Genomic DNA, 27,698 nt, shown 5'->3' with positions numbered 1-27,698 from the left:
AAAACATGTCTATGCAACCTGTCCTCATAATTTAACCCTTTTAGCCCAAGTATCACTCCGGTGAGTTTGCACTGCGCCCCCTCCGAGGCCAATATATCTTTCTTGAGGTGTGGTGCCCAGAACTGAACACAGTACTCTAAATGGGGTCTAACCAGAGCTCTGTACAGCAGTAGCATAACTTCCACCCCTTTGAGATAAAGGCCAACATTAGCCTTTTAAATTATTTTTTGTACCTGTCCGTTACCTTTTAGTGATTTCTGTACTTGGATCCCTAAAACTCTCTGCTCCTCCACAGTTCCTAGTTTCTCACCATTTGGAAAATACTCTGATCTATCTTTCTTAGGTCCAAAGTGGATGATCTCATACTTCCTCACATTGAATTCCATCTGCCCCAGTTTTGCCCACTCACTTAATCTATCAATGTTCCTTTGCAACTTTCTGCTCCCATCTACACTATTTACTGTGCCCCCTAACTTGGTGTAGTCAGCAAATTTAGATATACGGGTTTCTATTCCTTTACCTAAGTTATTTAAAAACGTAGTGAAAAGCTGAGGCCCCACCCCAGATCCCTGGGGAGCGCCATTAGTCACATCCTGCCAATTTGAGTGCATACCAATATCCCTACTCTCTGCCTCCTACCATCTAACCAATTCTCTATCTCCTGTGACATTGCACACTGAGGTTAAGGCTAAATGTAGTCTTCAGGTGAAGCGAGATTAGAGGGCGGGTATAAGTGAACATAATTCACTCCTTATTTTATAGTCAGACATTCGTTATTTTTATATTTACATTATAAATTCACATTTATAATGGAAGCTGCTTAAGTAAACTTGTAACACTGTCATTACACTGCCCATCGGATTAGCTGCAGCACTTCTACACTTAAATTAACCACTAGCAGCTTGATAATGCCTCTGCTTTGTGAAGTACCAGGCTTTAGCTTGGTGCTTCCAACTGATGCAATGGTTGACCTCAGACTAGAGGTGTAAACCTGTACCCAACCACTTCACAGTGGTGGGTTGGGGGTATAGTATGATGCTTACAACTGAAGTCAGGAATTATATCACATTATTAAACATATCATAAATGTACAAACACCATTATTTTCCACCCAACCTTCTCATACATCCTATGACGGAGGGAACATATTGGTACACAAACACTCTGTACCACACAATGGTAGGTTGTGTTTGTACGTGACCACTTCTCAATATGGGAGAAGCAAGAATTCTTCCCCAAATGGAGGGAGTGAAAAAAATACAGCCAGTTTAGATAACAATTGAAACCTGGAAACTCTTGCACATCTTGAGATAGATCACAGAACAACACTGGCAAAGGTCTAGGAACAAGTCTGTTCTCTCAGTTAAAAGAATGATACATGATAGGGGGGAGGAGGGAAGTAAAAGAAGTTTTTTTTAAAACTTAAATTTAATAAATGAGATGGCAGCTAATGACCCTCATGCTGTTGGAAATACTCAGCAAGTCAGGAAGCATCTGTGGAGAAAGAAACAGAGTTAACGTTTCAGGTCAATGACCCTTCATCAGAACTGGGGGATCTGACGAAGGGTCATCGACCTGAAACGTTAACTCTGTTTCTTTCTCCACAGGTGCTGCTTGACTTGCTGAGTATTTCCAGCATTTTCTGTTTTTATTTCAGATTTCCAGCATCCGCAGCATTTTGCTTTTGACCCCCATGCCGTTATTTGGAGGATCTGCATCAGAATTACTCTGCAGGGCATAGTTCAAACATGCAGATAGCACCAGTAATTTTCAATACTTCGCCACTAAATTCTCAGTAACAAATCTCTTATCTTAAGGTGCTCACCTGTAGCCAATCTGATTAATGTGATCTGTCTCCAACAGCATTTTCCACAGTAGACAGAGGAAGAGTGGTGGAGAGCCCTGCATGGAGAAGTGAGTGATGATATCGTTCTCATTGGTCATGGACTTCCACTTCCTGTATTCTTCTTCCACGTTCTTCTTTAAATTAAATCGACTTTCCTGAGGCACATTGTTCTGTTTGAAAAAGGCCTAAGGTAGATAAAATATTTGAAGTTAATGTATGTGTATATTGGAATATAATTTAAATATATATTAAAATAAGATAAAATAAAATTGTAGTTAGGTACAATTTTTTAGAAATTTGGAACATCGAACTATTCAATTCATACGGTAATACCTAGTTGAACTATTTTAGATTTCAACTCTCTAGGGAATTAAAATCTGCTAATATTTCTACTCCAACTTTTTTCTTAAACTTTAAAAAATATATATTTTTCAGTCTTGCTTTTTGTTTACTTCTATCTCTTTCCAAAAAAAAACGACCAGGACACTAATCCCCAGACCGTAGCCTTGAGGAGGTATGGAAATGAAGCTTAAAATGCCTTGTCCTGTGGTTGTGTTCATCTCTCTTTTTGGACAACATTGCTAATTCATGTCCTGTTACCTTTTTTGAAATATGTTGAAGAATCCCATCACTGTTTTAATAATCCACTTACAACAGGATTAACTTAACTTGGATCAAATGCATTAGGTCATAGAAATGTTTTTTTCATAAAAGCATTAAATGAAGCCAAATATGGACCAAAGTAAACTGCCTGTTAATCTGAAGCACTCCTTGGAGATGTATTCTGATATACGGTAGGACATCAGCATTAAAAATATTGGGTTAAGATGAACAACTTCTGAACTGTATAGAGTTTCATCAAGGACTACCTATGAAGTAGTAGGTCTGATTTTGAAAACTACCACTGCATTCCACATACAGATTATGTTCTTCACAGGTAAGTACTTGCCCTGCACTACTCATGCCCTTCAAAACTGGAGCAGAAAACATGGATTATTCTGACATTATTGTAATATCTTGGTGACATCAGCATAGTTTAATTAATAAAGGCAGACAACTGTTTTCCTTTCTGAGGTCCTTGAACATGCCACCTTCCAGATTTATACCCATCTCTGCTGCAACTCTCTGAATCTGTTCAATTAAGCTTCCCTTCACCACCAAAGTAGCCCTAACCAAAGTCACAAACAACATTCGCAGCGTCTGCGTCATGTTTAGGGATTTTTGACTATTTGGCCTGGGAGGAATTCTTGGTAAATTATGATCAAGATGTTCATATGAAGTTGAATTCAGCACATAAGGAGTCAAATCTGCAGCACACACAGGCTTTTTGGAATGCAGATTAGATCCAGATGAACCAGCTAGAGAAGTACTGCTTCCCACATATCACAGCTTGAGTCAATGCAGGTTCATTAAGACATTCCACTAAACATTCACTCATAATATCAGAAAATGTTGGAAAACACTACTAGGTCAGGCAGCATCTGCGATCTGTCATCAACCTGAAATGTTAATGCGGTTTCTCTCTCCAGAGACGCTGCCTGACCTGCTGAGTACTTTCTAGCGTTTTCTGATATTATGAGTGAGTGTTTACTGGAATGTCCAGATGCTAGAATATCCAGTCTTGGATCAGCCTTAACTTCCACCAGTTAAACATAGGGAAGATCAAAGCCACCATCTTCAGTCCCTGTCAGAAATTCCATACCCTTGTCACCGACTCTATACCCCTCCTCAGGCACCGTCTTAGGCTGAACCAGACGGTTAGCAACCTTGGCGTCCTGTTAACTCCAAATTGAGTTTCCAATTCTTTATCCTCTCCATCACAATGTTGTCCATCTCTGCTGCTGAAACCCTCATTCATACTGTTGTTACCTCCAGACTTGATTCCTTTAATGCTCGCCTGGCCTGCCTCCCATCCTCCATAAACTTCAGATCATCCAAAACTCTGCTGTCCATATCCTATTTTTGATCAAGTCCTGTTCATTCATGATTCCTGTCCTCATTAACCTACGTTCGCTCCCAGTTGCCCAGCATCTCAAATTTAAAATTCTCATCTTTTCCTAAATTCCTTCACAGCCTTGTCCCTCCCCATCTCTGTAACCTACTAAACTCTCTGTTCTTCTGACTCTGGCCGTTTGTGAATCCCCCTTTCTCTTACCCCACCATTCCCCACCTTCAGCCACCTAGGCCTCATTCCCTGCAATTCCTCCACTAAAACCACCACCTCTTTCTGCTCCTTAAAGGCTTTCCTTAAAACCCATCTCTTTGACCAAGCTCTTGGTCACTGTTAGGGTTCGGATTCTGACGCTATTTTTTCTACGAAATAGACCCAGGCAAGAGCTGACTTAATATGCATTTTCAGCAGTCATTAGCTGCTATGGGTAGTCCCATCCTGAGTTGTCAATCCAGTGGCAGTTGAGAGGTGTTTAAATGCGGAATGAGCCATTGTTTGGAAGAGTTCCCAAACAATGGTTCATTAGTTAGCAATTTCTGGTCATTCAGGAAACACCCTGCATTTTGGTGGACAAATGTCTTTGATCCCTGCCAGTCTTCGAAGGGAGACTTTTTAAAAATCAACAAACAGGGCCTCAATATTTATGGGGAAGCGGGGAGGGTGAGGGAGACTGTGGGGAAAACCCAACAAGGCCGGGGGCATGAAGGTCCTGCCGAATTTAAAGGGCACCCTTGGGGATGGTCCCAGGCAATTGGGAGGGCGGAGGGAAACAGAGGCCATCGCGGGAGGGAGGGAGCAAGGGATCGGTGCTGACGGGTGGGGGGGGGGGGGGGGGGGGTCGGGGGGTTGGGGAGGGGAGGCCAAAGGCTTCCTTGAGGGGCCCGGGGAAGCACTCCTGCTCCTCCTGGCCCACAAGGAGTTCTGTAAAAGGCTTCTTGAGCCGGCAGCTCCTGCCTCCCTTTTACTGCCGGGTTTCCTGAGTCCTGGGAAACCCATTCCTCGTCGGAGGCCCAGAAGTTAGAAAAGCACCAGAAAGGATGCAAAGGGAATCCAGGCAACAGAAAGGCAGAGAGGGAGAAACAATCTCTGCACGGTCAGCAGAACAGACAGCAGTGAATCTGTCTTCGTAAGTTAAGTAAGAATCTCTCCCAGTGGCCTAGTGTACATATATTGCCCCTGGAAAGCATTGCTGGCTGGTGCAGTGGGTGCTGACTCTCTGCAAGCCTTCACGAGGGAGCTCCTGAACTGGTTTCGATCACCTGAGGGGGTCAGAAAGGAATGTTCGAGAGTATTTTGTCCCTTATTGGCCTTGGATTTTTCTTTGTTTTTTTGGTGGGAAGTGTGTAGTCATGATGCTCCAGCCATCACGAGTGTGGGGTAGGTGCAATCTGGTTGTTTCCTGCCTGTTATTTTAGTATAGAATCATAGAATGATACAGTATAGGAGGCCATTCGGCCCATCGTGCCTGTGCCAGCTCTTTGAAAGAGCTATCCAATTAGTCTCACTACCCATAGCCGTGCAAATTTTTCCCCTTCAAGTATTTGTCCAATTCCCTTTTGAAGGTGGCAGATGGAGTATAATGCGGGGAAATGTGAGGTTACTCACTTTGATAGGAAGAACAGAAAAACAGAATATTTTTTAAATGGTGAGAGGCTATTAAATGTTGGTGTTCAGAGAGATTCGGGTGTCCTCATACAAGAAGTTAGCATGCAGGTACAGCAAACAATTAGGAAGGCAAATGGCATGTTGTACTCCAACCCCCTTGCAATAAAGGCCAAGAGTAAGGAAATCTTACAATTGTATAGGGCTTTGGTGAGACTTCACCTGGAGTACTGTGTACAGTTTTGGTCCCCTTATCTAAGGAGGGGTATACTTGCCTTAGAGGCAGTGCAACAAAGGTTCACTAGATTGATTCCTGGGATGAGAGGGTTGTCCTATGAGGAGAGATTGAGTAGATTGGGTTTATACTCTCTGGAATATGAGGTGATCTCATTGAAACATACAAGATTCTGAGGGGGCTTGACAGGGTAGATGCTGAGAGGTTGTTTCCCTTAGATGGAGAGTCTAGAACTAGAGGACATAGTCTCAGGATAAGGGGTCAGCCATTTAAGACTGAGATGAGAAGGAATTTCTTCACTCAGAAGGTTGTGAATCTTTGGAATTTTCTATCTCAGAGGGCTGCGGATGCTGAGTCATTGAATATGTTCAAGGCCGAGATAGATAGATTTTTGGACTCTAGGGGAATCAAGGGATATGGGGATCGGGCTAGAAAGTGGAGTTGAGGTTGAAGATCAGCCATGATCTGATTGAATGGTGGAGCAGGCTTGAGGGCTCTAAGGCCTACTCCTGCTCTTATTTCTTATGAAAGTTATTATGGAACCATCCTTTCAGGCAGTGTACTCCAGATCATTACAACTCGCTGCGTAAATTTTTTTTTTCCCTCATGTCGCTTCTAGTTCTTTTGCCAATTACCTTAAATCTGTGTCCTCAGGCACTGGAAACAGTTTCTCCTACTTACTCTATCAAAACCCTTCATAATTTTGAATACCTTTATCAAATCTCTCCTTAACCTTCTCTGCTCTAAGGCGAACAACCCCAGTTTCTCCAGTCTCTCCTTGTAACTGAAGTCCTTCATCCCTGGTACAATTCTAGTAAATCTCCTCTACACCCTCTCTAATGCCTTGACATCCTTCCTAAAGTGTGGTGCCCAGAATTGGCCACAATATTCCAGCTGGGGCCTAACCAGTGTTTTATAAAGGTTTAGCATAGCATTTGTATGTGTAGTGTGCTAATATTTACCAACAGGTTAACTCAAAATTTCAAATTAAAGAAAATCTTACCTGTAATGGAGCTGGGAAACAGCTGAGAGTGTGGGAAGCCCAGTTGTGAGGGGTGAAAACCATGATTGTCTGTAGAATGTCTTTACACCAGGTACCTTGTATAGATTCTGAGCCTGTAAAAAAGTCTATATTTTTTTTTAAAAGACAGGATAAACATTAGACGATGATGCAAGTAGTAGCACAGTATGACATTATTATAGGTAGTGCAGTGGTTATGGTACTGGATTAGCAACCCAGAGGTCATGACCACTACAATACTGTAGTAGTTATGGTTATGAGAGGCAATGATTTCAAATTCCACTATGGCAAGTTGTGAAATTGAATTCAATACATCTCTTAATTTGTGCGCTGGCACCAGAAAAAACAGCATGAAAGCTTCTGCCAGATTGTCACAAAAACCTAACTAGTTCATTAATGTCCCTTAGTGAAGGGTAACCTGCCACCCCTATCCGTTCTGGCCTATTCATGACTCCACTCCCACACTAGGGTGGTTGACTCCCTATTCCCTCTGAAGTGGCCTAGCAAACCACTCTGTTATTTAATAAAACACAAGTACACAGTGGTTCAAGAAAGCCCACTTCATTCTCAGGGCAACTAGAGATGAGCAAAAAATGAAAACTTGCCAGTGTTGCTTACATCTCAAGAACAAATTTTTTAAAATTCCAGGAACAAAGCAATAAATCAGTTGTTAAATGATGTGAATTACAGAATATTTGACTCAAAATAATCACATTCTAACTATGGATAATTCACAATGCAATTGTAACACAACTGAAGTTTCAGGTTAATACTTACCAGTTACATGTGTTGCTCTAGCTAGAGTTAGAATAAGAGCTCTGTTCAGTTCCTCAGACTCTGCAGAAAGAACTGTTTTGGGATCACTGAGAAACCGAGTAAACTGGGGCTGGACTTCTGAACTGCCCAATGCGGTGATCAGCCGGAGAGCTGTGCTTTCAACACTAAATGGCCAAAGACAATTAGTAAGTTACAGCAGGAATTATAGTTCCATACTCAAGTCTTTTCCAAGATTTGGTTATAGAAGTATCGCAAAATCCCAGTACACTAGTCACACCAGTGCAAAAGCCACACCAGTAAAATTACACCTGCCTGTGTTGAGATATATGAACTACAATCACTGCCCCCGCCCCGTCACCAGGGCTACGGGTTATTAAAACTTATATGACCTACTCTAATTATGATAATTAAAGTATCCACTTGCAAAGTTAAGTTCTAATTCACAAAAATGCTAGCATAAACAGCAGAACACATCCTCAGGAGATTAAATAAATGGAGTAGAATCCACAAAGCAGATTGTGTATGGCCTTTTGAAGCTGCAGGCATGATGGGGAACATGTCTTTTTTTCATTGTTTAATCATAAAAATGGTATGGAATGAGATGTTGTATTACAGATTAATGTTATGAGCACAGAAATCCTTGATTAGAAATCCTAGTGGTCAAGTATCTTTTATGCTTAAAATTTCTAATCTAATCTAATCAATCCCTTCTTTAGGTTAGGGTTCATATCTGAAGATGGTAATTTATCCAATTTTTGTAAGATATTAGTTTGAGGCTTCATTTAAAGTGGCAACCCTTTGTATCCCACTTGTATCTAAATTTGTATAGCAGTAATTCCATTAATGAGTAGGTAGATTGGGTTGCTGACAAAATTTCAGGGAAATTACACTAACTCTCCATAAATGATTAGTGAGAGAACACTTAGCACGCTGAGCCTGGTTTTGGTCACGATAATCTTTTTTGTGCTAAATAACTAAAAAAGAGCAGTAGAACACGATTATAAATCAAAGCAAACGGCAAGTTAGATGTACCTGCGTAACAATTACTTCACATTTACATGCTAATTTGTGTAACAACGTGCAAGCTATTACAGGGAAGGTGGACCATTAAAAAAATTATACATTTTCTCAATTCAACATGGAATGAGGAGAGACTAAAAAGATGTTTTTTCCAGATCCTGCACACAAAGGATAAGCTTGATGACTTTTCTTGTTCCTTCTTATGTTGATAATTATAGCTAACACTATACCCATTTCAATCGTATGGTTTCAATGAGAATAACACTGGAGAAATAAGCTAATATTAGATTAATGAATGACTGACAGCTCAAGACCAGCACCTTTTGTGTTCAAGTTCATCCTCATGTACCAATCTCGCCAGGGTTGGCCTCTATCTTACCTCTGCAATTGTCTCCAACCCTACAAGTGTCAGCTTGGCTCAGTGGTGATACTCTATCCTCCAAGTCAGGTCTGGGGCTCAAGCCCCACTCCAAAATTTGAGCACATAATCTAGGCTGATACTTCCTTGCAATACTGAAGGAGTGATGCATTGTTAGAGGTGCCATTTATCAGATGATAAGTTAAACCGAGGGCCCATCCGCTGTTCAGGTGGATGTAAACGATTCCATAGAACTATTTGAAGAGCAGGAGAGTTCTCCCGGTGCCCCATCCAACACTTAACCCTCTACCTAAAACACTAATGATGGCGGAGTCCAGCACGTGAGTGCAAAAGACAAGGCTGAAGCGTTTGCAACCATCTTCAGCCAGAAGTGCCGAGTGGATGATCCATCTCGGCCTCCTCCCGATATCGCCACCATCACAGAAGCCAGTCTTCAGCCAATTCGATTCACTCCACGTGATATCAAGAAACGGCTGAGTGCACTGGATACAGCAAAGGCTATGGGCCCCGACAACATCCTGGCTGTAGTGCTGAAGACTTGTGCTCCAGAACTAGCTGCGCCTCTAGCCAAGCTGTTCCAGTACAGCGACAACACTGGCATCCACCCGACAATGTGGAAAATTGCCCAGGTATGTCCTGTCCACAAAAAGCAGGACAAATCCAATCCGGCCAATTACCGCCCCATCAGTCTACTCTCAATCATCAGCAAAGTGATGGAAGGTGTCGTCGACAGTGCTATCAAGTGGCACTTACTCACCAATAACCTGCTCACCGATGCTCAGTTTGGGTTCCGCCAGGACCACTCTGCTCCAGACCTCATTACAGCCTTGGTCCAAACATGGACAAAAGAGCTGAATTCCAGAGGTGAGGTGAAAGTGATTGCCCTCGAGAACAAGGCAGCATTTGACCGAGTGTGGCACCAAGGAGCCCTCGTCAAATTGACGTCAATGGGAATCAGGGGGAAAACCCTCCAGTGGCTGGAGTCATATCTAGCACAAAGGAAGATGGTAGTGGTTGTTGGAGGCCAATCATCTCAGCCCCAGGACATTGCTGCAGGAGTTCCTCAAGACAGTTTCCAAGGCCCAACCATCTTCAGCTGCTTCATCAATGACCTTCCCTCCATCATAAGGTCAGAAATGGGGATGTTCGCTGATGATTGCACAGTGTTAGTTCCATTCGCAACCCCTCAGATAATGAAGCAGTCCGAGCCCGCATGCAGCAAGACCTGGACAACATCCAGGCTTGGGCTCATAAGTGGCAAGTAACATTCGCACCAGATAAGTGCCAGGCAATGACCACCTCCAACAAGAGAGAGTCTAACCACCTCCCCTTGACATTCAACGGCATTACCATCACCGAATCCCCTACCATCAACATCCTGGGGGTCACCACTGACCAGAAACTTAACTGGATCAGCCATATAAATACTGTGGCTACAAGAACTGGTCAGAGGCTGGGTGTTCTGTGGCGAGTAACTCACTTCCTGACTCCCCAAAGCCTTTCCACCATCTACAAGGCACAAGTCAGGAGTGTGATGGAATACTTTCCACTTGCCTGGATGAGTGCAGCTCCAATAACACTCAAGAAGCTCGACACCATCCAGGACAAAGCAGCCCGCTTGATTGGCACCCCATCCACCACCCTAAACATTCACTCCCTTCACCACCGGCGCACAGTGGCTGCAGTGTGTACCATCCACAGGATGCACTGCAGCAACTCGCCAAGGCTCCTTCGACAGCACCTCTGAAACCCGCAACCTCTACCACCTAGAAGGACAAGAGCAGCAGGCACATGGGAACAACACCACCTGCACGTTCCCCTCCAAGTCACACACCATCCCGACTTGGAAATATATCGCCGTTCCTTCATCCTTGCTGGGTCAAAATCCTGGAACTCCTTTCCTAACAGTACTGTGGGAGAACCTTCAACACATGGACTGCAGTGCTTCAAGAAGGCGGCCCACCACCACCTTCTCAAGGGCAATTAGGGATGAGCAATAAATGCCGGCCTTGCCAGCGACGCCCACATCCCAGGAACGAATAAAAAAATCTAACAAATTAAGTGGTTATTCATCTCATTTGCTGTTTGTGGGACCTTGCTGGGAGTGAATTGGCTGCCATATTTGGCTATACAACAAGAATGACAAACACTATTGTTCAGATGTGCCTTGGGACATCTTCCTTTTTTTTCTTTACATTCCAGCTCACACCCTCCACCCTTCAGACTCTGGTCTTCTGCGGGTTTCCCCTTCCCTCTGCTCCACTATTGAGGTTACAGCCTTCATGCCTTTGGATGTTTGCCTAATTTAAAGGCACTACATATTCGTGCACGTTGCTGTTGTAGAATGATGACCGTTTCTGTTATGCAAGTGTAAGTATTCAATATGGAGCAAAATAGGTTGTCTACCTAGCCTAAAATGGTTAGTCTGCTTGAAGATATGAGAGTGCTATAAATAATTTCTCCTAACAGAAAGGAGTCCTCCCTCAAAATATTTTGGAAACATTAAAGTGCAAGGGATAGAAGACGCTTTTCTCTTAAGAGTACTTACTAATTGTATTCTTTGTCTTTAAAGCGAAAAAGAATACAATTGATAAGATATGTACATTCCTATTATTTCAAAATGATTGCCTTTATTAGCATCAAAAGCGAAAATACCTCTAAAACAAAACAATTTTACAATTACGACTTTTTTTTATTATATCTACAAACAGAATACAAACCTGGGGTGTTCCAGTTATAAAGATAATACAAACAAAGATAAAATTATATTCTGCTTTAATACTTCAAATATTTCCATTAAATAAGGGATCCAGGGACAACATAATGGGCTCGAATTTAGCAGGCCTGCGGGTTCCCAGCGGGTGGTCCTCCGGGAGCGTGGAAAACGCGGACGGCTAATCGCGTGCGTCCCCCACGTGATCGCGGGATAATTGGACCGATTAAGCCCTGCTTCCGGGTTCTCCGCTCCCCAGCTGCGTGCCGGCCGGCTGCGCATGCGCAGTGCCGTCGACGCGATGTAGGAGCTCCACTTAAAGGGGCAGTCTCCCAAAGCCCCATCTGCTGCAATCAATAGGTTTCTGACGATGGCTCAGCCAAGGGGAAAGGCTGCGCCCCGTTTTTCAGACCTAGCGCTGCAGCTGATGCTGGAGGGCGTGAGGAGGAGGAGGGACACGCTCTTCCCGGAGGATGGACGCAAGTTCCCTGCCGCCGCCACCAGGAAGGCATGGGCAGAGGTGGCGGCGGAGGTGAGCAGCAGGGGCAACACTCCAAGGACCTGGGAGCAGTGCCACAAGCGCTTCAATGACCTGACTAGGTCTGGCAAGGTGAGTACACCAACGCACGCTCCCACAGCCCGTCCCCACCATCACGCCAAACAGATCACAACCCCTCCTGCACAGCCACCACAGCGCTCCATCAGCAATCCTCACAGCCACTCATTCACCATCCTCGCCGTGCACGCAAGTACCCACCGTCCCTGACCCCACCCGAACACTACCACACACCCCAATCCCCATGCAATGGGATGGGCATGTGGCACACGCATCCTCCCATCCATCTGCGCCACGCTCAACCCACCCACACCGATGTTCGATGCGTCCCACGATGCAATACGCACCCACTCACACATCTGTGTTTTGCCTTCACAGGAGAAGAGGAGCAAGAACAATCGCGAAAGGGCACGCACCGGAGGTGGCCCGCCGCAAGTGGTGGAGCTCACCGACGCCGAGGTGGAGGCGCTCGACCTCGCCCGCACGCGACATTGCCTGTCGGTGGCTGATGGCGAGTGTGTCGCTGCCGAAACGGCCGGTAAGGGAAAGCTGACACTCAACACCCATGATCGCGAGTTACCGTATCATCACCTGCCATCAGGCGCACTGTCAAGTTGGTCCACATGCCTCAAAGTGCCCTCTGTTCTCTTGCAGGTCCGTCTGTGTGTGAAGTGATCGAGGAGGGCAATTCCTCAGAGGACATGGCGGTCTCTGAGGGTGCATCGTCACATCAGAGCCAACCATCCACCAGCGCAGAGACACGCACCTCGGTGGGTCCCCCTCGCCAACTAGTTGGGGTAGCACTTGGTGAGTCACCGCGCACGAGTGAGCATGAGCAGACCCTGGTGGCAGGGGCAGCCGCGGAGGGTCCGCGACGGAGGCAGCACTCATCTCCAGGCTCTGCTCAGCCGGACCCAGATGCTGAACCCAGGGGGCCACCAGTGAAAAGGAGAGTCGTCGAGGGGCACCAGCTAATTGCTGAGGTACTGGGAGAGGTGCCGCGCGCATTGTCCACAATAGCGCAGGCGATGGAGGAGTCCAACTCCTGCATGCGGGCATTGGTGGCGCAGGCACAGGAGGGTACCGGCGACACAGTGTCGCGGGTAGGTGCGGGACTGTCTGCGGTGGAGGACAGGCTGGCCTCCCTCGAGCGTTACGCACAGCTCCAGATCGAGTCCTTGCAGGCCCTGACAACGTCTGTACGGATTCAGGGTGAGCAACATTCCGCCGCCATCAACAGGCTGACGGATACACTAGGGGTGGCCTTGCAAGGCCTCACACATGCCATCCAAACTGTCGTCCAGCAGGGTGGAAGGGGTGATGCGGGCCGAGGCCACGAGAGGGATGATGGTGACCGGGGACATGGAAGCGGGGACGCTTCTCAAGGCGCCCCTACGTCCCACCCGTCGCCCACCTCTCAACCAGTACCCGCAATGGTGCCTCCTCTCCAGGTGGCCGAGTCTGCCCCTGCCCCGGTGCAGGAGGAGCAGTCTGTGGAGGTGCCCTCACGGGCACCGAAACCCAGGGGCCGTCCGCCAAAAGCATCTACCCGGTCAAGGCGAGAACACGAGCAACCTGCCACTACCTCTGCTGGAGCCACAGGGGTAGCACCACGTAGGGGTACCCGGAAAAGAAATGCAAAGGCCTTATAATCACAAAGGGAATACACCAGGGTGTCTATTAATTTGTAAATTTTTTTTTTATATCATGTCACATTGGAGATATTAAATACTCTATTCTCACCACTCCTGCCATCTCTCGTCCATTCTTCCGCGGCCTGTGCGTTCCGTGGAGGCCATCATGACGGCGAACACCTGCTGCCGCCCATTGGGCACACTGCTGTGGGTGCAGGATTACTGGCAACAGTCTTCAGTGGAGGGGGCTGGTATGGCCGCTCGCATGTGCAGGTGAGGAGATGCGAGCGCCTCGCCGTGTCTGACTCTAGGAGAACCGTTGACGTATGAGTGCCTCCCTGGCCCGGCGACCATCCCGGTGAGTCGTGGTTCGGCGCATGGGTCGTCCACTATCCTCTGGCGCGTCCTCCTCCTCCGGCGCGTCCTCCTCCTCCGCCTCCTCCTCCTCCTCGCCGTCCTCAATGTGGGTGGCGGGTGTGGATAGGGCCTCCTCCAGCGGCACCCCTCTCTGTTGGGCCATGTTGTGCAGGGCACAGCAGACAACTATGATTCGTCCCACTCTGAATGGTGTGTATTGCAGCGCTCCCCCAGAACGATCAAGGCACCTGAAGCGCATCTTGAGCAGCCCTATGGTCTGCTCAATTGTAGACCTGGTAGCAGTGTGGCTGTCATTGTACCGACGCTCCGGCTCGGTGATGGGTTTCCTCAGAGGTGTCATGAGCCACGTGTGGAGGGGATACCCCTTGTCGCCGAGGAGCCAGCCGTTGCCGGCGTTGGGTGCCTGCAGGATGGGCGGGACGGCGGACTCCCTGAGGATGAAGGCATCGTGGCAGCTGCCGGGGTATCTGGCGCACACGTGTAGGAATCTCTGGCGGTGGTCACAGATGAGCTGGGCGTTCATGGAGTCATACCCCTTCCTGTTGATGAACAGCCCTGGCTCATGCGGAGGTGCCCGTATTGCGATGTGGGTGCAGTCGATTACACCCTGCACCCGTGGGAAGCCGGCCATGGCATGGAATCCAACCGCCCTCTCCATCTGGCTGCGCGAAGTTGATGTAGTGCGAGGCCCTGCGGAACAACCCATCGGTGACCTGCCTTATGCACTTGTGTGCAGAGGACTGACAGACCCCGGTGATGTCCCCGGTGGCACCCTGGAAGGAACCGGATGCGAAGAAGTTGAGGGCAGTGGTGACTTTGACGGCGACAGGTAAGAAGATGCTGCTTGGTCCATCAGGGAGCAGCTCGTCGTTAAGGAGGCTGCAGATGTCGGCGACTACCTGGCGATTGACTCTGAGCCGACGTATGCACTGCTCCTCGGAGAGGTCCATGAAGCTGAGCCTCGCTCTGTACACCCTGTGCGGAGGGTAGTGCCTCCTGCGACGCATCTCTCTCTGCGGTTGCCCTCCCTCCTGCTGTGCAGGTGGGTGTGCCGCAGCACCGTGTTGGGGGGCCCCACGTCTCCGAGGCGGACGGTGTGGACTGCGAGGCTGCTGGGGCTGGTCATGCTGTTCGTCCTCCGACGATGTCAACGCACCACCCATCTGGCAGGTGTTGGTCTGAGGGGTTGTGCAGGGTAGGTGGGTGGTTCCTCGGACTGGGGCTGCGGATTCGTGTCGGTCTGTCCTCTGGCTTGGCGGGGGGTGGTGGAGGGCAGGGGTTGCCCTATGTGACGCGGTGGCCTCCTGCGTGGGTGAGGGCTCTCCCCCGTGGAGTGCACCTTGGCACCTGCCACAGGCTGCTGGCTGCAACACGCCTGGTTCGAGAGGGACTGTTTCCCCCAGTGTGTGAAACTCACTGCCTTGAACCTAAAATCCCACACTTCCTCTTTTGACAGCTGCTTCAGCTCATTAAATGACCACAACAAGCAAGGTAAGTATACTCAAGTGGAACCCCACTGGCTTTAATTGCCTGCGGGATTCCCACCAGCGGGGCTTGCGCGCGCAGCCCCGCACGTCAGCGCGGTACCCGGAAGTGGCCGGGATTTCGTCGCGATCCGGTCACGTGATGGGTTATCTTGATTTTCGGGGCCCCCCCGCTGGAAACCCGCAGGTAACACGACGCCAAAATCGAGCCCAATAAGTAGGATTTTATACTGAGAAACTGGTACTTTGTTCAGGAGTGGTCTCAAACATTTATAAACATTTTAAGCATTGGGTAGTTGTAATCATCTTATCTTGAGTTTGTTTGTAAAGGTTAATAGAGATTTACAAAATTATGAAAAGTTTTCAGAGCATGAATAGTGAAATATTGTTTCCAATGGTTGTTGAACCGGTAAAGGGGCACGGACTCAGGATAATCAATAGAAGAAGGGGCAAAGTTTCACACAGACAGTTATTAGAATGTGGAATGCTTTACTACAAGTGGTTATTGAGGCAGAGATTATATAATTTAAAAGGCTATTGAATAAGTATTTGAAAAGAATAATATGAAGAGATTTGAGTAAAAGGCAGGGATATGGGATTAGGATAGCTCTAGTTAAGGAGATAGCAGCGGTACAATGTCCATAAGGCCTCCTTCTGTGCTGTAATTTCCATTTCTCAATGATAACTCCAGTCATTGAAGTCATATTTTAAAGGTTCATAGGTGGCGCATTAGATCCCCACCTCTGCCACATTATTGTTCCCGTTTACAAACACAATACATTGAAAGATTAAAAATAGCTTACCATAGGTGAAGTTGGTTCTGATTGGTCTGTGGTACAGCTGCCAACGAATGAAGATGGCTTAACAACTGTACTCTGTAGTGAGGCTGGATGTGATGCATGCGATAGCTGAACATCTCCAGCAGGGTGTGTAGGATCCCCCATGCATGTGACTTGAAAACATTTGGTAAAAGCTGGCCTAAAGAGAAAAGACCAAAAGGTTAGCCTGCTTTGTATACATGAAATTTCCATGTTAGCCTTTTTTCAGATCTGTATTTTAGAAAAGCTAAATCCATTGCCCATAAGCATACAAGACAGCAATTTTCAATATTTGGATTACTAATGCTAAGGATGCTATTTTGGAAATTTTATTCTTTGCAATTAGAAAAAGGAAAGCATACAAATACAAGAGGAATCTAAAAATAAACTCTCCAAGATTGTACTGTCTTCTAACAGGGAACTGTAGTAAAAGCTAATATTGTAGGGGAAAGAATTTTTTTTAATGCTCAGCAAGTTGCAATTTGGGAATTTTATCAATGTCAAGCACATTCAGCATATCTATAATCAACAACAATAACCTGCATTTATGTAGTGCCTTTAACGTAGTAAAACATCCCAAGGCACTTCACAGGAGCGATTTTCAAATAAAATTTGACACCGAGCCATAAGGAGATATTAGGACAGGGAAGAGGTAGGTTTTAAGGAGCATCTTAAAGGAGGAGCAAGAGGTAGAGAAGCGGAGAAGTTGAGGGAGGGAATTCCAGAGTTTAGGGCTTAGGCAGCTGAAGGCACGGCCCCGAATGGTGGAGCGATTAAAATCGGGATGTGCAAGAGGCAAGAATTGGAGGAGCCCATAGATCTCAGAGGGTTGTAAGGGCTGGAGGAGGTTACAGAAATAGGGCGGGGCGAGGCCATGGAGGGATTTGAAAACAAGGATGAGAATATTAAAATTGAGGTGTTCCCAGATCAGGAGCCAATGTAGGTCAGCGAGCACAGGGGTGATGGGTGAACAGCACTTGGTGCGAGTTAGGATACGGGCAGCAGAGTTTGGGATGAGATCAAGTTTATGGAGGGTGGAAGATGGGAGGCCAGCCAGGAGAGCATTGGAATAGTCAAGTCTAGAGATAACAAAGGCATGGATGAGGGTTTCAGCAGCAGATGAGCTGAGGCAGGAGTGGAGCCGGGTGATGTTATGGAGATGGAAGTAGGCAGCCTTGGTGATGGAGCGGATACGTGGACGGAAAATCATCTCCGGGTCAAATAGGACGCCAAGATTGCGAACAGTCTGGTTCAGCCCTAAACAGTGGCCAAGGAGAGAGATGGAGTTGGTGGCTCGGGGGCAGAGTTTGCGGCGAGGGCCAAAGATAATGTTTAGTTGGAGGAAATTTTTGCTCATCCAGGTTGGACAAGCAGAGTGACAAATGAGAGACAGTGGAGGGGTCGAGTGAGGTGGTGGTGAGGTAGAGCTGGGTGTCATCAGCGTACATATCTACAGTTATCCTGATCTTGGAAGGATAACTCCACTAGTCCAATTTTTTATATTTGTGACAGCAATCAATCTTGAACTCACTATGAGTTAATTCTACCAATCCGGGCTAGATTTAAACACTCATTCTGGAAGTTCACTGTACCATTGAGAAGTGAATCTTTAAATTCTAAATTGGGCTAAAATGTTTCATCATTTTCCTCACTCACTGTCAGCTCTGAGTATTCTGATATCAGATCACACATAGAGAAAAGCTACCTCTATTCTGCCCTGAACAAAATACTTCAATCCGACCTCAGAAGAGTAACCGCTAATACATTTCCATTTCCAAAATTGGCCATCCTTTTAGTCTCGCTGAGTATCATATTTTGGACTATAATGCTAAGAATTTGCACTGGGAAATGAACTGAGACTGTCCAATTGATTTACGCAGAAACAGAGAGAAGAAAAGTAATACTTCTTTCTACTGGCTTGGCGTGGGGACCTCAGAGATGAAACTATTGTGTGCCACAGATTCCCAGAATTTAATATTTTCATTATTATTAAAAATTACTCCAAGGCCCAATTCAAATAAGCAAGATTTATCAGCAATGCTCAGAAATCTAGCAAGTGCTCCACAAGTCTGGAGTATTCCTTTAGCTCTACCGTACTCAAAATACATTTTTGAATTTTTTAACTCAAAAACATGCAATGTTAATCTTCAGAAATGTATACTTTATAAGTGAAATCAAAGATTCCTGGACTCAAAGAAAAAATAATTTAAAGCAAAATTGTGTACTAATCCTTAACAGATACCTCCAACAATAGTACACTTACTGATAAAACCTTTAATTCCCAGAGATTCAATCTCCATATAAACTAGAAGACGACTGTAAGTTTCTACCAGAGCAGGAGCCAATGCTAGGCTTGATTTAGCATGGGCTAGCTTGATCACCCTTGTTGCTATGCTGTGAATGAGGCTGAAATACAGAATATTTAAATTAGTAAAGGTTCAAGTATTGTAAGACTATTGTTATAGATCAGCATTAATGTGCTTCATCTATTGACTAGAATTGTATTGCTATCAACAGGTAAGTCAGCTAGCAGAGTATAGAAAGCTAATTGCAATTATGTGGAATGCTATGAAAATAACATCAGCTATTATGATGTCATTGCCACAATAAATAAGCAGTCTTATTCTTATGACAATCTAAAACCCAAAACAATGTCTTCTGAGCCAAAGAAACATGTTTATTCAGGCCACTTGACTGACATCTGCATAGACTAAATTAATTTTTAATGGGAAAAACATGATGCCCTGAATAGGATATTACTACTGCAATTTATACTTGGGTAGTCATTTATGATTTCGCCACCAATATTTCTTTGGACCAAATGTAATAATTTCAGATATAAATCAAATGATGCAAGTTTACTTTTGAAAACTGGTCCTTACTTTCATTGTAGGGTTTTTTCATTACCTACTTGGCAACTGACTAATGACAATGATAGTAATGGCAAACCATCACAAAAACATTATTCTGCCACATTGTAGTTAAGCAAGATTAAATTCCAGTGACTACCTCATTTTGGCATGAACTGTTAGTGAATCTAATAAGTTCATTGGCAGTGGGCTAATAGATCCTGAAGCCGTGCAGTTTGTTCCAGGAAGAGATATCCTCAAGTTTCCGTTCCCATAAATTGTTTCAACCAATACTCCCATTGGCAATGTGAAACACTCAGAATTAGTGGAATATGCATTACACAGCAAGGCAATCTTGTAATCGTTCATCTGTAGACTTTTGTTTCTCAAACTTTGCTGCAAAAATCTATTGAAAATAATTAAACACAAGTGAAGTTCATTACTTTGCTTCATTTATGGTTATTAATAAACATTAATTTCTGACTTATACTAAAATTGCGTGATGCTTTTCATAAGAAATCAGCCTTTTTGTTTTCCAGAGGATGACTTACTCCAACAGTATTTTCTCTCCTTACTTAAGTCTTCTTGCACTATGCAACACGCTTACTATGATTTTTTTCTCCAGGAGAGGGTACAGGAGAAGGAGTGTACCTCTTCACAGTGTATTAATGTTTCCATTTTTTCTCCACCTTTTCCTTTTAGGAACACATTCTTTATGGTACAAAGTCTTATGCATGTACTAATGGTAATGTCATACACGTAACAACATTACGTAAAATGTGCTACCAAACCCGATAATTTTAATTGCATTTCTACTATGGAAATAAAATGTTAAAATACATATTAAATGAAATACAGGAAATAATTTGGCAAACTCTTTTATCGGCCATCACAAGCAGCACTGGTGACAGGGAATCTCACCTGCCTGCAACATATATAGGAAAATGGGGGGCACATTGCCTGCAATTTTCCATTCCACCGATTTCAAAATCAAGAGCATTCCACTGAACTATGCTTAAACATGCCAACTCCTTAAATTCATTTAACAGCTTACTCGTGGTGGAGCTTTAGAGAGTGAGGGATGGGTATCTGCAGTTTGGAGTTATCATTTTGTGCCTTCCTGTTGAGATGTATCCAGATACAAGTCATGGCAAAAGCATGAGTAGACTGTGGTTTGCTAATGTCAGGCACGGGAATGCACTGCAAATAAAGAAAAATAAGCACATCAGAATCTAGAAAGCACTCTTCCTTCTACACTTAAATAACTGCAATGTGATTGATTTGATGTATAAATCATACTTCTTTCTCTGGGTACAGCAGGTCAAACAGCTTCATCACTGGGAGGAAGTCAGCCAGCGCATTCTTCTGGATACTACCAGAGATGAACTGCAATAAAACCCACATCAGGTGGTCTCGCCCCTTTATTAAACCTCGGCCTGCCAGCTATAAGATAAAGACAACAGTTACAAAGAAAATTTGCTCAGCAGTTCCAGACAACAAATACTTTGTGTATTGGAAAGGAGGATTTCAACAGCAAAATTTAAAAAAATCATGGGAAATGCCAGAGAGTGTTCTGGGGTTAGAAATGGAGCATGGGGAGGTGGTGGGGCAGCGAGAGATTAAAACAACAGTGAATGGTCTCAATTTTGGAAACAAAGAAATTCATGAGCTCCTTCTACTATGTGTCAGAAGCGAGTTCAATTTAGGTAGTTTTTTGTGGAAAAGAGGATTATGGGGTTGCCCTTTAGTGACAGTACACGAGCGATGATCATGTATGAAGCGGCTGAATCACATATAGAAATTACAGGACGCAAGGCTGCCATTTTGCCCATGATACATGTGGCAGTGTTCACTCTTTTCTGCATCCTTTTATATTCTTCATTTTCAAATACTATCGAATTGCGTTCGAGATTATGTTATACTTTCTATCTCAATAGCCACTGTTTCATCCCCGTAACACCCCTACCTCAATGAATTTCGAGCTCAACACGATGCTGAGCTCTTCCTCCATTGCCTTCGCCTCCGCTCCCACTTCTTTGGCCAGGAGTCTGCCCCTCCCAGCAGACCCTTTCTCCCATCTTCAGAATTCTCGTTCCATCTGGACACCTCCCTCTGGCCTCTTACCATCTCTTGATCTTTTCATTGGGGACTGCCGGCATGACATCGGCCGTCTCAATTTCTCTACTCCTCTCACTCACTCTAACCGACCTCCCTCTGATCTTGCAGCACTCCATTCTCCCAGGTCCAACCCCGACATTGTCATTAAACCTGCTGACAAGGGCGGTGCTTTTGTTGTTTGGCAAACAGACCTCTACCTTGCGGAGGCCGAACACCAACTCACCAACACCTCCTCCTACCTATTCCTGGACCGTGACTCCAGTGCCGAACATCAAGCCATCGTTTCCCAGAACGTCACTGACCTCATCTTCTCTGGAGGCCAGCATTTATTGCCCATCGCTAATTGCCCTGGAGAAGGTGGTGGTGAGCCGCCTTCTTGAACTGCTGCAGTCCGTGCGGTGAAGGTTCTCTCACAGTACTATTAGGAAGGGAGTTCCAGGATTTTGACCCAGTGACGATGAAGGAATGGCGATATATTTCCAAGTTGGGATGGTGTGTGACTTGGAGAGGAACGTGCAGGTGGTGTTGTTCCCATGTGCCTGCTGCTCTTGTCCTTCTAGGTGGTAGAGGTCGCGGGTTTGGGAGGTGCTGTCAAAGAAGCCTTGGCGAGTTGCTGCAGTGCATCCTGTGGATGGTACACACTGCAGCCACTGTGCGCAGGTGGTGAAGGGAGTGAATGTTTAGGGCGGTGGATGGGGTGACGATCAAGCGGGCTGCTTTGTCCTGGATGGTGTCGAGCTTCTTGAGTGTTGGAGCTGCAAGTGGAGAGTATTCCATCACACTCCTGACTTGTGCCTTGTAGATGGTGGAAAGGCTTTGGGGAGTCAGGAGGTGAGTCACTCGCCACAGAATACCCAGCCTCTGACCTGCTCTTACAGCCACAGTATTTATATGGCTGGTCCAGTTAAGTTTCTGGTCAATGGTGACCCCCCAGGATGTTGATGGTGGGGTATTCGGCGATGGTAATGTCCTTGAATGTCATGGGGAGGTGGTTAGACTCTCTCTTGTTGGAGATGGTCATTGCCTGGCACTTGTCTGGCATGAATGTTACTTGCCACTAATCAGCCCAAGCCTGGATGTTGTCCAGGTCTTGCTGCATGCGAGCTCTGACTGCTTCATTATTTGAGGGGTTGCGAATGGAACTGAACACTGTGCAATCATCAGCGAACATCCCCATTTCTGACCTTATGGTGGAGGGAAGGTCATTGATGAAGCAGCTGAAGATGGTTGGGCCTAGGACACTGTCCTGAGGAACTCCTGCAGCATTGTCCTGGGGCTGAGATGATTGGCCCTCAACAACGGCTACCATCTTCCTTTGTGGTAGATATGCCTCCAGCCACTGGAGAGTTTTCCCCGATTCCCATTGACTTCAATTTGACGAGGGCTCCTTGGTGCCACACTCGATCAAATGGTGCCTTGATGTCAAGGGCAGTCACTCTCACCTCCTTCCCAAGATCCACAAACAGGACTGCCCTGGTAGACACACCTTGTTCCTCAGCCTGTTCTTTCCCTGCAGAACTTATTTCTTCCTATCTTGATTCTATTCTTTTCTTCCCTTGTCCAGTCTATTCCGATGCCCTCCGCCACTTTAATAGTTTGCTGACTCCAACTGCCTCCTTTTCACTATGGACGGCCAGTCCCTGACCAGGACGGCCTGCGGGCCCCTCGCTTCTTCAATGAACAGAGGCCAAACCAGTCCTCTGCCTGGCTGAACTTGTTCTTCCATTGAACAACTTCTCCTTTGACTCCACTCACTTCCTCCATATAAAAGGTGTCGCTATGGGAACCCGCATGGGTCCTAGCTATGCCCTGCCTTTTTGTGGGATGTGTGACATATTCTTTGTTCCAGTTCTACTCAGGTCCCCTCTCTCACCTCTTTTTCCAGTACATTGTTGACTGTATTGGTCCAATTACCATCCATCTCTTGCTATCATATGGTCCATCTCCGACTTGTCCCTTCCCTTCCTCGACTTCTCTAACTCCATTTCTGGAGATAGGCTGTCAACCAACATCTACTATAAAACCGACTCCCACTGCTATCTTATTTACACCTCCTCCCACCCCACTTCCTGTAAGGACTCTATTCCATTCTCCCAGTTTCTCCGCCTCCATCGCATCTGTTCCGACGATGACACCTTCCACACCAGTGCTTCTGATATGTCTTCCTTTTTCCTTAACCAAGGATTCCCCTCCACTGTAGTTGACAGGGCCCTCGACCGTGTCCATCCCATCTCTGCCCACACCCCTTCCCCTTCCTCCCAGAACGATAGGGTTCCCCTTGACCTCACCTTCCATCTCACCAGCCTCCACATTCAATGGATCATCTTCTGCCATTTCCGCCACCTCCAGCGCAATGCTACCACCAAACACATCTTCCCCTCCCCTCCCAACATCCCGAAGGGACCGTTCCCTCCGCGACACCGTGGTCCACTCTTCCATCACCCCCAACACCCAACTTCCAGGTAAAACAGCGATTTATTGGTACTTCTTTCAATTTAGTATACTGTATTCACTGCTGACAAAGTGGTCTCCTCTACATTGGGGAGACCTCACACAGATTGAGTGATCGCTTTGCTGAACATCTCTGTTCAGTCCACAAGCGTAACCCTGAGCTTCCAGTCGCTTGCCATTTTAATTCTCCGTCCCACTCCCACTCTTGACCTCTGTCCTCGGCTTCCTACACTTTTCCAATGAAGCTCAACGGAAGATCGAGAAACAGCACCTCATCTTTCGATTAAGGACATTACAACCTTCCAGACTCAACAACGATTTCAATAACTTCAGATCGTAACCACTGCTCCCATTTTTTCGGACAGCAGGTGCTGGTAATGGTTCTGCTGTTGCCATTTACAGCTCCTCTAGGCCCACCTTTTGTTTCTTTACTTGTCCCATTACCACCTCCTTTGCCTTGTACCATCATCCCTCTTGTCATTTAATCACTTCTGCCCTCCACCCGATCACAGACCTTCCTCCTTTTTGTTCTTTCCTCCCCTCCCCGTCCTCCCCCTTTCCCAGGCTCTGTACTTGCTTAAAAACTGTTAAATCTTTACTTCCTCCAGGTCTGACGAAAGGTCATCGGCCTGAAACGTTAACTCTGTTTTTCTCTCTGCTGAGCCGACCCGTTGAGCATTTCCAGCTTTTCCTGTTTTCGTTTCAGATTTCCAGCATCCGCAGTATTTTGCTTTTAAATTATTGTGATAAAGTATTCCTGTTCTAATAAACCTGTGTGTGAAATAATTTTTTTCTAACTTTGGGCACAGTTTACATTCCCACAAGGAAGGTAGGGCAACCAACATCAGAGCTCCCTGGATGACAAGTGAGATAGAAAGTAAGATGAAGCAGAAAAGGGGGGGGCGTATGGCAGGTTGATAACACAAGTGAGAACCAGGCTGAAAATAGAAATTACAGAGAAGAAGTGAAAAAGGAAATAAGTGGGGCAAAGAGAGGGTATGAGAATAGACTGGCGGCTAACGTAAAAGGGAATCCGAAAGTCTTCCAGAAGCATATAAATAGTAAATAAGAGGAAGATTGGGGCAATTAGGGACCAAAAAGGAGATCTACGCATGGATGCAGGGGGCATAGCTGAGGTATTAAATGAGTACTTTGCATCAGTCTTTAATAGGAAGAAGATGCTACCAAAGTCACAGTAAAAGAGGTAGTTAAAGAACTGGATGGGGTAAAAATTGATAAAGAGGAGGTACTAGAAAGGCTAGCTGTACTTAAAGTAGATAAGTCACCCGGTCCAGATAGGATGTATCCTAGGTTGCTGAGGGAAGTGAGGGTAGAAATTGCAGAGGTGCTGGCCATAATCTTCCAATCCTCCTTAGATATGGGGGTGGTGCCAGGGGACTGGAGAACTGCAAATGTTACGCCCTTGTTCAAAAAAGGGTTCAAGGATAAACCCAGCAACTACAGGCCAGTCAGTTTAACCTTGATAATGGGGAAGCTTTTAGAAACGATAATCCGGGGCAAGTTAATAGTCACTTGGGCAAGTGTGGACTAATAAAGGAAAGCCAGCATGGATTTGTTAAAGGCAAATCGTGTTTAACTAACTTGATTGAGTTTTTTGATGAGGTAACTGAGAGGGTTGATGAGGACAATGCGGTTGATGTTGTGTATATGGACTTTCAAAAGGCATTTGATAAAGTGCCACATAATAGGCTTGTCAACAAAATTGAATAAAAAGGGCAGTGGCAGCATGGAAACGAAATTGGCTAAGTGTCAGGAACAGAGGGTAGTGGTGAACAGTTATTTTTCGGACTGGAGGAAGGTATACAGTGGTGTTCCCCAGGGGTCAGTACTAGGACCACTGCTTTTTTTGATATATATTAATGACTTGGATGTACAGGGCACAATTTCAAAATCTGCAGATGACACAAAACTTGGAAGTGTAGTAAACAGTGAGGACGGTAGTAATAGACTTCAAGAGGACATAGACAGGCTGGTGGAATGGGCAGACACATGGCAGATGAAATTTAACTCAGAAGTGCGAAGTGACACATTTTGGAAGGAAGAAGGAGGAGAGGCAATATAAACTAAATGGTACAATTCTAAAGGGGGTGCAGGAACAGAGAGACCTGGGGGCATATGTGCACAAATCTTTGAAAGTGGCAAGACAGGTTGAGAAAGCGGTTAAAAGGCATACGGGATCCTGGGCTTTATAAATAGAGGTATAGAGTATAAAAGCATGGAAATTATGTTGAACCTTTATAGAACACTGGTTCGGCCATAACTGGAGTGTTGTGTCCAATTCTGGGCACTGGACTTTAGGAAGGATGTGAAGGCCTTAGAGAGAGTGCAGAAAAGATTTGCTAGAATGGTTCCAGGGATGAGGGACTTCAGTTACATGGATAGACTGGAGAGGCTGAGGTTGTTCTCCTTAGAGCAGAGAAGGTTGAGAGGTGATTTGATCGAGGTGTTCAAAATCATGAAGGGTTTAGATAAAGTAAATAAAGAGAAACTGTTCCCATTGGCGGAAGGGTCGAGAACCAGAGGACACAGATTTAAGTGATTGGCTAAAGAACCAAAGGCGACATGAGGAAAAACTTTTTTACGCAGTGAGAAGTTATGATCTAGAAGGGTGGTGGAAGAAGATTCAATCGTGTCTCTCAAAAAGGAATTGGATAAATACTTGGAAGGCAAAAAATTGCAGGGCTAAGGGAAAGAGCGGGGGAATGGGACTAACTGGATTCCTGTCACAAAGAGCCACCCCGGGCTCAATGTGCCAAATGGCCTCCTTCTGTGTCGTAAACATTCTATGATTCTTCTAGTGATAATCCTGAATCTATGCCTTCTCATTACTGATTAGCTAACCAGTGAAAATCAACCTTTTAATATTTATCCTTTCAAAACCTTTCTTCATTTTGAAAACTTCTTTTAACCTTCTTAGCCACCGCTATTGCTGTGGAAAAAAAAAGAAATTTTTCAAGCCTTTCTTCAGAATTATAACCTTTCATTCCTGGCATTATTAGAGTGAGCCTTCACTGTAACCTGTCCAAGTTTGAATATCTTTCCAACAATGGGATGCCCAGAATTGCACGCAATACTCCAACTGCGACCTAACCAATAAAACGTCATATCCTTTTTTAAATTCAGTGCCCCATGTATGGCAGCTAGAATTATATATGCTTTTTAAAAAAATAGCAGCCTTTACCCCTCTCAACTTTAAAGATCTATAGCTGCACCCCTAGATCTCTCTGTTCTTGCCACTCTTAAGTAGCTTACCTTTTAGGGCAAGGGTACATATTCCCTTTATTACCACGTACTCTAATTTTCGTAACACGTCTTTAATGTGGCGCCTTATTAAAATGCCTCCCGAAAATCCATCTATACAACATCCACTGCATTCCCCTTATCATGACGTTCTTGATTTCTTCAAAAAATTAAACTAAATTACTCAAGCACACTCCGCCCTTTACAAATCCATGCTGAATGGCTCTGATTAGCCCATGCATTTTAATTCATCTTGTGTTATGAACTTTAGAAGTCCACTCACAACTGAAGTAAGACTATTTAGCCTATAATCTTCTGGTTTACCCTTTCCTTCTTTTTGAACAAATATATTACTTCTGCTATCCTCTAGTCCTTTGCCACAATTCCAGTTTCCAAAGATTTTCTGTAAAATGATGGTTAGTGCCTCCACTATCTCCTCTGCAACCTCATTCAGTATTTTGAGATATATATTAACTGGACCCAGGAACTTATCTACTTTTAGTCCAAATATCATTTTTAATAATGCGTCCTTTTGAATATTTATCTCCAGTAGTGGTCCTTCTACACTCTTCTTTGGTATTCATACAGTACTTTCACATTCCTTT

General features: G+C 45.3%; 1 protein-coding gene across 7 annotated transcripts in view; it reads right to left on the bottom strand.

Moving 5' to 3' along the window:
• med23 (mediator complex subunit 23) overlaps positions 1–27,698 on the bottom strand; it is a 120,745-nt gene that overhangs the window by 41,707 nt on the left and 51,340 nt on the right. For all 7 annotated transcript variants that reach the window (XM_067984535.1, XM_067984536.1, XM_067984540.1 and 4 more), the window contains 8 exons: positions 20,563–20,706; positions 20,318–20,463; positions 19,424–19,669; positions 18,678–18,820; positions 16,400–16,574; positions 7,433–7,596; positions 6,638–6,762; positions 1,826–2,031 (listed from right to left, as the gene is read on the bottom strand). In XM_067984535.1, coding sequence (XP_067840636.1) covers positions 1,826–2,031; positions 6,638–6,762; positions 7,433–7,596; positions 16,400–16,574; positions 18,678–18,820; positions 19,424–19,669; positions 20,318–20,463; positions 20,563–20,706 — 1,349 coding nt within the window. The remainder of the gene's footprint in view (positions 1–1,825; positions 2,032–6,637; positions 6,763–7,432; positions 7,597–16,399; positions 16,575–18,677; positions 18,821–19,423; positions 19,670–20,317; positions 20,464–20,562; positions 20,707–27,698) is intronic.

Source organism: Heptranchias perlo, chromosome 5, assembly GCF_035084215.1.
Source record: "Heptranchias perlo isolate sHepPer1 chromosome 5, sHepPer1.hap1, whole genome shotgun sequence".
NCBI lineage: Eukaryota > Metazoa > Chordata > Chondrichthyes > Hexanchiformes > Hexanchidae > Heptranchias > Heptranchias perlo.
This window is presented reverse-complemented; position numbering and strand designations above follow the sequence as displayed.